This window comes from Mus pahari, chromosome 3 (genome assembly GCF_900095145.1).
Source record: "Mus pahari chromosome 3, PAHARI_EIJ_v1.1, whole genome shotgun sequence".
Lineage (NCBI taxonomy): Eukaryota > Metazoa > Chordata > Mammalia > Rodentia > Muridae > Mus > Mus pahari.
This window is the reverse complement of record NC_034592.1, coordinates 44,594,478-44,605,793: the sequence shown is the minus strand read 5'-3', so window position 1 is coordinate 44,605,793 and position 11,316 is coordinate 44,594,478. Positions and strand designations below refer to the sequence as shown.

At 39.0% G+C, this 11,316-nt stretch overlaps 1 protein-coding gene across 1 annotated transcript; it reads left to right on the top strand.

Moving 5' to 3' along the window:
• Positions 1–3,070: 3,070 nt before the first annotated feature.
• Positions 3,071–9,945, top strand: Ermn (ermin). Its single transcript, XM_021194929.1, has 3 exons — positions 3,071–3,482; positions 4,042–4,134; positions 7,494–9,945. The coding sequence occupies exons 1-3, from the start codon at positions 3,242–3,244 to the stop codon at positions 8,009–8,011; spliced, it is 852 nt and encodes a 283-aa protein (XP_021050588.1). The 5' UTR covers positions 3,071–3,241; the 3' UTR covers positions 8,012–9,945.
• Positions 9,946–11,316: the final 1,371 nt, after the last annotated feature.

The window sequence follows — 11,316 nt, the reverse complement described above, 5'->3', positions numbered from 1 at the left end:
CTTTAATAAGAACTGAAACAAAAAGCTTTCAAACTCATGGAAATTGAAAAAGCTCTACTCAGTGACCACCATATCAATGAAGAAATAAAGAAATTAAAGACTTCCTAGAGTTTAATGAAAGTGAATACATAGCATATGCCAACCTATGGGACACAGTGAAAGCAGTGCTAAGAGCATGTAGCACTAAGTGCACTCATAAAGAAATTTGTGAGGTCTTATATTAGCATCTTAACAGTACAATAGAAAACTCTATATGGAAAAGAAGCAGAGACACCCAATAGTAGACTGCAGAATCAACTAGGCTGGGCCCATATGTGCTCACACAGACTGAACTGACAGCCAAGGAGCCTGTTTGGGGCTGACCTAGGACCTCCATGTGTATGTTTTAGTTGTGTAATTTGGTCTTCTTGTGAGACTCCTAACTGTAGAAGTAGGAGCTGGATCTGATTCTGTTACCTACCTTTGAGACCCCTTCCCCCTATTGAGTTGCCTTGTCTAGCCTTAGAAGAGGAGGTACCTCATCTTACTGAAACTTGGTATGCCAGGGAGGGTTAATATCCATTGAGGCTGGCCCTTTTCTGAAGAGAAACGGAGGATGAGTGGATTGGGGAAGGTGGAAGAGAATCGTGAGTGAGGATCTGGAGGGTAAGGAGGAAGGGAAAACTGTGCTTGGGATACAAAACTGAAAAACCCACCAGTCCAGATTGCAATAGACTTACTAAGGTCATATATTGTTATAAAGAATGGGTGACAACTCTCCTCTGTAAGGACATAATAGTATGTTTTATTTAATAGTTAGATCATCTTGGTGCAAAAAGTATCTCATATGTCTTCCTATATGTAGGGAAAATAGCACATTATACCCTAGTCACCTGGTGTCCACTATTGTGCATGACAGTTTACCAAATATTCCCTCTAGAAGTGAAGGCTGGCCAGTCAAAGTTGACAAAATCCTGTACCATTTTTTTCTTTCTGCAACCCTGAAATACTTTTAACTCCACAAATAGTTAAAGCATTCATTAGAAAGAAAAAACCTCCACAGGCAAATAAACTGAACTAAATGAATACTAGGGTACATGCATATGCTATGCTTACTAAAGGTAATAAACACCTAGAAGTAGGGAAGACAATGTATTTAGAATCTGTAAGCTTTGCTGTGATTCTGAAATGACATCCTTGACAAAACCCTCTTGGAGTGATTGCGGATAGGACCTTTAAAACTAATGCGAACATTTGTATATCTGCTTGCTATTGGTTATTGGGTTGAATAAAGGTCACTTCTTTCTCTTAAGGACCATAGAGTTTAATATGTTCTCATTTGGACCTGAACTTTGGATTCAGTTTCTGTTCACCTTCATAGATTCCCTTCAATATTTTCTCATCTATAGGCTTGTTGGTTATTTCTTGTGAGGACAGACCCTTCATTGTCTCCAGCAGCTCTTGTGTGCCTCCTGGGAAGAGTTGGCACTGCCTCCGGCCCTCTGCTGCCCTCTAGTAGCTACTATTCTCACATATGCCAAGGTGGCTGATGATGGATCCCTGTGGGAGCTGTGGTCGGTACAAACATCTGTGCAAAGGCTAGAGATGGCACATGTCCTCATCGATAGTATGTGCCATTACAGCTGATAGGAGCAAGAAAGAAACACTCATTCAGCTATTTTAGGGGCAGAGACTCTGTGAGTGAACAGTTCTAATTCTTTTTCTTTTCCTTGACTGAAAGCTGGAAATGTCCTTGGTCCTGTCTGCAGTTCTGTCCTCACTGGGTCCAGGCATGCCAGAGGGAGTTCTGGTACATGGTTGCTTATTTTTCCCCTAGGTCAGCACCTGTGCCTAGAAGCTGAATGTGAGATATGTCTAAAGCTGAGAGGAGACACATTATGGGTGGACCAACTGGACTGAACACCTCCCCTACCCCACTAGTTTCTACAATTAGTTCTGTAAAAAGTCCCTAGACTAGCATCCCAACGATCTTTACACTTCCCTTGGTTCAGCTCCAGCTACACAGGACCCCTGCCTTTTCTCTTTCTCTTCTGTTCTCCATAAACTTTGCCAAACTCACCCTCGGTAATCCATTAATTTCATTCTTCAGACTCTTAGGTTTGCCTGCAAAAGTCAAGGTGAGTGGTACATGCTGAGAACAAAAGTGAGCTCCCTTTACCCTGCTCAGATGAAGTTTAGATTTGAGTTGGTAAAATGTCATCACTGTAAAATTACTTACTTAGTTAATCATAAGCAATTAAACTCTGGAGGGAAAAATGTGGGTTAGGGAAGGAATCATCAAAGGAATGATGCATTAGCCAGAAATTAAGGACTCAGAGATATGGTTCAGACAAAGGACTTGATCTTGGGAAAGGACTGAGCCATCCAGACAAGAGAAAGAATGTATTCCTATAAAAGGGAAAGGGGGAGTGAGCAGCAGGCTAGTTTTAGCCAATGACTGGCCAGCAGACTGCATCACAAGTATCAGTATGAAATGCAAAGGATGATTGGAACAAGGGAGAACTTCAAGGGAAAGTTACACCAGTGTTTTAATGGATAGGGTGGACGTCTCAGACATGGAGAAACTTGAAAATCAGCTTCCTGAGAGTACACCATGAAATCAGCTGCCAAAGCTGTTTACAATCAAGTCGTCATGTTTACGGGTCCTTGAAAAGCTGGTTTTAGTCTTTAATAGATGAGAAATGATGCCATTGTTTCCTACAAAATAGCTGAGGCTTTACTCGAACCAAATCTGTTCGGAAATGTTAAGCTGGTTACACAGAACTAATGTGCCTCAAGGTGGTCATTCTCCCTGGATTAAAGCCTGGGAACAATTGTGGCTCCTGTTACAAGGAAACTTACAATGGGCCATTATGGAGAGGGACAAAAATCTCTGTTCCCAGAGGGGGACTGACAAGCGGCAAGTCCCCCTTTGCATGCCAACACAAAAGCCTGATTGCTTCAGATTGCTTGTTTATGCAAATTGAAGGCAACATTAATTCTGAGACTGGAGCTGTGAGGTGGTGGGGATGGTGCTGATTGGCTGGGTTTTGCTCCCGGCTGGTAACCAAACTGACAAACCCTATCATATTCATTCTGAGCCCCGAAAACCTTTAGGAGGAATCTTGCTATTGCATGTGAGACTGAGAGTTCGTTTCTACTTTAGGTTTTCGAACTGTAGGAACCACAGCATTAGAGCTTATCAAAGATCTGCTTCCTTACTTTCTTTGTTGCTTCCTTAAATCAGACCTCAGTGAACATCATGACAGATACTCCTGTGACACTGAGTGGGACAGAGTGCAATGGGGACAGACCACCTGAGAATGGCCAACAGGCTAGCAGTCAAACCAGGAAGGAGACAACTGATGCAGATGAGACCCAGCCATACTACAGGGTTGAACCCAGTCTTGAAGATTTACCTGCAAAAAAAAATCAAGAAGAAAGTGGACACATGAAAGGGAACATCCTACCTAAAGGGTTTGAAGAGGAGAAGATTCTCAATGGTAAAGTATTTCTTTTTCTCAGTTTAATTGTTTCGACTTACAAGCTTTTAAAATATATATATTAACTAATATTATATAAATAAGCTCAAGATATACCGTCCCTATACACAATAGGGACTTCCTACCATACTGATTCATGACTCAGGCTTGTCTGATAGCTCTGCAATTCTGCTGTTTTCTCTGCTGACCCCCTGATTGTTTTCACTGGAAGAAAACAGAATAAAAGCAGTCACCTTTATTGAGTGGTTACATAGTTTCTAAATGGTAATCCAATGGTAACTACTGCTATAATTGTTAGAACCACAGGTCCATTGCTGTTAGAAAAAAGAGAACTCAGAGTTATAAGATCCTAAAGATATCTTAATCCATCTAATATTATATATATATATATATATATATATATATATATATATATATATATCATTGTTATATATTATCATTGTGGAAACTAATTATTAAACAAATGCAATCAAATTTAAAGGAATCAGAAAAATAAAATGATTTGTGAACCTTTAACCATATGTGTTGGAAATGTTACATTACTTGTGTTTCTCCCTAGAAAACCCAGAAGAGAACGTCTTCGTTGTTCACCAGGCCATCAAAGATCTTTCTCTCCAAGAAATAAGTGCAGAAGACATGGCTTTCCGAGAAGGTAACAAGAATCCTAGTTTCCTAACATAGTTATTTAGCTGGATGTGATATAATTGTATAAGATGCATGTATTGCAAGTGTGCTATAGAGAAAGCAGTTCCAAATAAAGACTTCAAAATTTTCATGCTGCTAAAGGCAGCTACCTGAGTCATGCCCCACCGTACCCAGCTTTCTAGATGGCTCAAGCTCCCAATTGTCTGGGTCAGTCTGACTGCCTGGCATGGAGAAGCGATAGCTATGTCTTGATAGGTTAGCCCACTACATCAAGCTTTCCTTTAATTTGTGCTTCAGATGGGTGTTGGGCAGCTTCTGGGATGGTTAAAAACAGGTTTAGTCTAAAGTTTCCTATTGACATTCGATCTAAAGTAACTTTATAAAACCAGTTACTACGTGGGAAAATTATGTCTGAAAGAAGTATAGAATAACTAATTTTTGTTAAAAAAAAAAATGACTCAGAGTGAAAAAATAATTTTATGATCTTTACACAACTGTGAAAGAAAAAGACCAAGGAAGTAGCATTGTTAAATTTCAAGTATAGAAGTATAGTCAGTAGACAAAGTTACAACATCCTCTAAACATTACTTCTAAGAAGATATTTACTTTTTTTTTCTTTGAGATTTCCATTCAAATAGTTTCTGAGCTCAGCACAGGATAGAATCTATTAATCATTCCCTCACTAGAAGCTGTAAACAGCTTATCCTCAAACTGAAGCCAGCATGTGGCACCTGACCAATTTAGTTAGGATCCTACCAGGCAAAACAAAGGGGAAGCCCCAAGGGACAGGAGAATACTAGGTCAATAACAGATGCCAAGGAGAACAGGGAGGTAATTGGGAATTTTGGAGTCTCTCTCTTTGCCTAGACAACTCCCAGAGTCTCTGCTGGGCAACATACATGTACGTAGTTATAGCGAAGCAGTAGCTGGTATCACAGAGGAATCGCAGAAAGATCATCTTAGCACAGGCAGTGGTAAAAGTTAAGATCATAATTGAGTTCCTCTAGTCTTTCTGTTTTTAATGTTACTAGTCTATCAAGGCAGGGCTCACGGTCATCCACCTATAGCTTCTTTACCCGTAAGGAGATCCATTGCAAACAAAGGTTTCCAGGACTGCACCTTTTGATCAAGTGGAGAGGGATGGGGCTCTCATGTGACATGGTGTCACCAGTGAAATTGGCTCTGCTCATCCCCCTTTCCCTCTTAAAACAGCACACTTCGACTCCGTGACAGAGGTGCTGGCTTCTGTGCCTGTTCCTTTTAAAATACAGTCTCCTAAGAGAATATGCCTGCCAAGAATAAGATGCTAAAAATATTGAGGAAAAAAACACTAATCAATTTAAATCGAAAGATGATATTTTTTTATTCATGACAGTCTTGGTTGGGCCCGAGTTTTGAATATGAATAAAAAAATCAGAGTGTGTGTGTGTGTGTTGTGTTGAGTTTTATTGGTGGGAGAACACACCAAAACACAGCCCAATATTAGTCAATATCCAACTCTTTACATTGCAACACTTACTTGCAATGTAAAAAATATCAAGTGGGCAGCTGTTATTACCAGTGTGGATGGTAATTCATGTTTACTTCTCTCATAGTCCATGGAATCTTGGACTCAGAGGGAAAATAAAGGTTTTGATGGAAACAGACTTACAGGGAGAGCTGTGGAGGGGAAAAGAAGTTGGCAATGTCCATTCACCTTGTGTATAGGCTCTTGTGGCATAGGAAGAGAATGGTGAAGTCACATGTTCTAGCCATGTTCTCTATGGCTAGGTAACATTTTCCACATAAGCCTGTTATGTGTGCATGTTCAGTAAAAACTTATGTTCTCAGCCGGGCGGTGGGGGCGCATGCCTTTAATCCCAGCACTTGGGAGGCAGAGGCAGGCAGATTTCTGAGTTCGAGGCCAGCCTGGTCTACAGAGTGAGTTCCAGGACAGCCAGGGCTATATAGAGAAACCCTGTCTCGAACAAAACAAAAACAAAAACAAAACCCTTCTGTTCTCTTACCATTCATTCTTATACATCAAGAAACGCTAGTGAATTGTGTTAATATGATCCAGCTGTTTTGAAACAAATTATAGTGCTTTAAGTCTTCTGAAAGCCACAACATGGCACCAAATAACCCCGTTACTCTGCTGTCATTTGGGGAGACGGGAGAACCTGGCATTATATGAGTACAAGCCCAACATAAGCCTTAGATCTGGATCTCTAGAAATCAGTAGAGGATCTTAAGCCATGTTGTATATGACTCAGTGGCCCGCTTATAAATTCCTGAGTTCTGAATATCTAGGGACCTGTGATCTTCCGTTTTTTTTTTTTTTTTTTTTTTTTAACATTTTATTTTATTTTACATACAATGAGTGTTTTGTCTGCTGGTATGTTAGTGCCTTCATCTCTCGCCTGGTTCCTGGAGGTATGAAGAGGGCATTGGATTCTCTAGATCTAGAGTTACACAGAATCATAGGCTACCATGCAAATGCTGGAACCAAACCTGGTTCCTCTGAAACAGCAAGCCACCTGTCTAGCCTGCCTTTGCTCCTTTTTTTGTAGCTTTTAATTTTGTTGTTATTTTATGTGTGCGAATGATTAGCATTCACATATGTCTGTGCACTGTGTGCATACCTGTTGCCCACAGAAGCCAGAAGAGGGTATTGGATTCCTTGGAATTGGAGTTAGGAATGGTTGTGGGATGCCACGTGGAGACTAGGACTGGACCCTGGGTCTCTGAAAGAGTAGCTAGCCAGTTTAACCATTGATCCATTTTTCTAGCCCACTCAGAGACAGTGTCTACTAGTTAGACAGTNTCTAACTAGTTTGACTAGTTATGGGCAGACATCATTTACACTCTGCAATAAAGTGTTTTAGCCCAAGGCATTGTTTGCATGGAGCTTTTCAGATATGTTTGTTGATGTGAAGTAAATTCAAATATTTTACTGAGTGTGTACATATACACACATATAAAATATATATGTGTACACACATGTATGATCTGCATATATACATAAACACACACATATAATTATTGCAAGAGAAAAATTTTAAGTGTGCCTCAGAGAGCAATAATCCTACTAAATACACCAGTCTATGACAAAAGAATTCCAGTCAAAGGAGGTTGTGTTGGAGACGTTTCTGAAAATGCATAATGCTCATTAGCATTTTAAAGACTTAAATGCTGGGCTGTGCATTTACCCTTTTTGACTGTGAAACCTATTTGATTGTCTAGAACTTAGCAGGCAACCCCTAGTCACAGTCGAGAAGGCAAAGGTTGGACTCTCATTGTCCAGAAGAATGGCTTAGCATATTCCTGAATAGCCACTAGGTGCTCTGAAACCCAGCATGTCTCACCCACTAGTTCATTTTGCTGCAGGGCATCCGTGGAAGAAGATTCCTCTGAACAGCAGCAACCTGGAAGTGAGTAGACAGAAGGAAAGAATTGCCCACCAACATCTAGAGCTGAGAGAGGATGAGAGCATAGCCCGCCAGGCAACTGAAATCGAATGGCTGGGGTTCCAGAAATCTCGTCCAGTTGACATCTTGCATTCTAAGTGTGACGAGGAAAAAGAAGAAGAAGTGTGGAATGAGGAGATAAATGAGGAAGATGTTGATGAGTGTGCTGAAGAGGAAGATGAAGTTCGAGTAATAGAATTTAAGAGAAAACACAGAGAAGGTTCTCCATTAAAAGAGGAAAGCCTTGCAAGGGAGGACTCCCCACTAGGCAGCCCCAGCTCCCAACCAGGGACCCCAGATGAGCAGCCAGTGTTCGGAAAGAAGGGAGATATCGCCAGGAATTCTTATTCCAGATACAACACGATATCCTATCGGAAAATCAGGAAAGGCAACACCAAACAGAGAATTGATGAGTTTGAGTCAATGATGCACTTATAGACTAACGGGGACTGAGGAATGTCGGGAGTGTTAAAGAAAAGCTAACTTCTAACTTCCTTCCGCTGAGATGTCTTCAGCTGCCTTATTTGCAAGATGTGCAAGCTTAATGTCTTCCTCACCTTAAAGCAACATGGAAATAACCATAGACAAAACTCATTTGGGTAACTTCAAACCAATGAGCTTTAGATTCATTCCTGGGTTTTTGCTTTAAAAAAAGAAAAAGAAAAAAAGTTAACTGATATAGCATCAGGTAAGCATTGTCACAGAGCCAAGCCTGGTAGAATTTGTCTTTAAAAGCAGCAATAGAGCCAAGACAAGGGAAAGAGAACAGTAGACATGACTCTCATCATTCTCTTGGTATATATTTTTTTTCTTTTTCGGGCCAATGAGAAGCCTAAAGTTAAACCCCACCTCCATCAAACATGGTTTTTATAGATTTTGACTTTTTTTTCTTTTCTAATTATTGTAAAAAAATATTATATCTTAAGTCAGTTTCCTTGGCATCTACTGAGTAAAAATTCAGCACATATCCATTCTAGGTGCAACTGTTCAGTGAATTTCCTCACTAAAAGGCTAAGCAATTGTCAGCCAGAATTCTGTTTGCTGAGTGCCTGTGCTGGCTTTATGCTTTCCACATGAATTAAATCAATTGTGAAGTTGATCCAGAGAGAGCCTAGATGACTGGGGAGCCATTGAGAAGGGAATTGTATTGGATGATGGCTTTTATTTTTGTTACTGAAAACAAAGTCTTGTCTAGAGCAATGAAAATCATTAAAAGTAAAAATGGTAATTTTAGCACAATTTTAAGAAAATGCCCTACTTCATTACCACACTTTCTTGTATTAGCAGTATCTTAAAGCTGTTTTTATTTTTCTTAGAAATGAGAGACACTGGCAGTCATAACTGTACTAGTTACTATGAAAATGGAAAAATAATTATCTTAGACTATTTTAGAAATAGGGTTTGAGCATATATTTTTAGAGGAAAAGCTGATAGTTGTAGGGAATATATGATTTATTGGACCAACGCCCAAATCAAGAAGCTTAAAACTGCACCTGTGGAGTGTCACCCGAGCCAACACGTCAAATAATGCACTGAATATTTATGAAAAGGGTATATTTATACTCTTGGATAGTTTTCTCCACAAATTTTCATTTCGTGATTCTGTATACATTGCCCTGAACTTTCTGTGATCACAGATTAAAAATATCTTTTGGTTCCAAATAGAAAGACAATTCTTTATTGTCTGACTGTAATACAGCCTTCATTGTGCTATTCATCCCGTTGTTTGCTTCACTCTGTCTGTGTAAAAGCCAGGGTTATTCCCGCTTAGATGATTGCTTATTTATGTGTAACAAATCCCACACAATCTCATGGCAACTTCCTTAATTCCTCCTGGTCATATAATATATTTCCATAGTATCGTATACTATTATGGAGTTGAATTAACATGCTTCTTTTATTCTTCAAAGCAATTCTTTACAACCTGACCATGTAAAAGATCTGTTACCCCTAGAGTGTTGAGCCTGCTGATTTCATTTAGGACAAATGTGCATGTTCTGAATTAAATGAGAGAAATGTTGTCTTTATTGATAACGTTGGCTAGGAGATTGATGGACTGGCACACTTTCCTATTTGATTTAGAGCCTTTGATTATTCTATAGAGACAACCTGTGCTTTCCTGGATCCCTGATGAGTTCTGCCATTTTCTACTTAACTTCAAAGCCCAGTTTTAGGTAACAGAACTACACTGTTGATCTACCCACGTGACAGTTGTTTTGTTAGATGGAGATGATGTGTTACTCTGGAGCTTACATGAGATAGATAGCATATAGTTAAAGGTTGTGACAAAACTATTAGTTTCTATGGTACTCCATAACCTCAAACTTTTTCCATGGGGTCCTTTTATTACAAAATTAAACAATTATGAAACATTCTGTCCACAAAGACTATTTTAAGGTATATTCAATTGGGATTTCATTTATTCTTGTGGACAAAGCAATGCAGCATCAGATCATTGGTAACATTCTTCAGTTATCATTATACTTTGCCGCATTCAATCACAGTACAGCAGGGCCAGAGTTAACCCCTGGATAACATGGTGGTGGTAGTTGGATATTTGGGTCTGTGAAATCTGAAGAAAAACAAAGGTCTTGTTCAGATGGCACGGGGGCATATTAATATATTTTAAACTCATCTAGGTTACTATCAATTGATAACCACTCATGAAGATTTGGCTGAGATTTTGTGATTCAAGATTCAGGGGTGGGAAGGATTCTGGCACCTGATGCCTGTTGCGGATTATGTGACTGCTGGCATGTCTTAGATGACTTAGTTATCTTTGTTGACAGATGAATGGGAATTAGCCATAGCTTTATGTCTTGGTGAAAATGAAATTTACTTTTAATTTCATACTATATTTAAAGACATGGAATTTGTCTGGTTCAGTATCTATCTATCTATCTATCTATCTATCNATCCATCTATCTATCTTCTATTTAATATATATCTAGCTACCTGCCTACCTATCGTCTACCTACCTACCTGCTGTTAAATAAAGAATTTCCTTGTCTGATTTCCTTTCAATAAAAGCTGGTTTTCTTTGTTTCAGGTTTTCAGCCTATATTTCTTTAGAATTTCGTGAGAATTTTTTCATGTAAGCAGCTATTTAGACCATCAATCAATGTACTTTATAAAAATCAAGAGAACACGTAACTAAAATTATTTGTTTCTAAAAGATTTTTAAATAATTATGTGTGAAACTGTGAGCGCTTCTGGTAGTTAGATATATACTGTGCATGAAATTTTTCTATTATTTTGAGAAGAAAATTGCTTTAGATGCATATTGGCACCAACAATATGAAAAACACATTTATCTTTGTAGCCCTCAAGGTAATGTACTTAAGCTCTTCTGACACATTGATCTTGCTATTCTGCATTGCACATGAGGTACTATTTGCGGTATACTTTCAACTGATATTAAGCTTCTCAAAGTGATCAAGGAAATAATTTAAAATAAGTAATTATAGAGGAGGATGAAATTCTAGAGTATCATAAAGAGGAACTGTGTTTAATGATATGAGAAAAGCAACTACTTCTCTTGAAGCCTGAACTTTCATTGCTTTATAATAAGAAGATTATAAAAGCTAATGCCAAAACTCATATTTTCCAATATGAAAATAACAGGTCATGACATAATATGAAGAGCATAATGTGTGTTCAACTCTTGCGGCACATGGGAAGGCTGAGCCAAACAATCAACACGCACACACACACACACACACACACACACACACACACACACA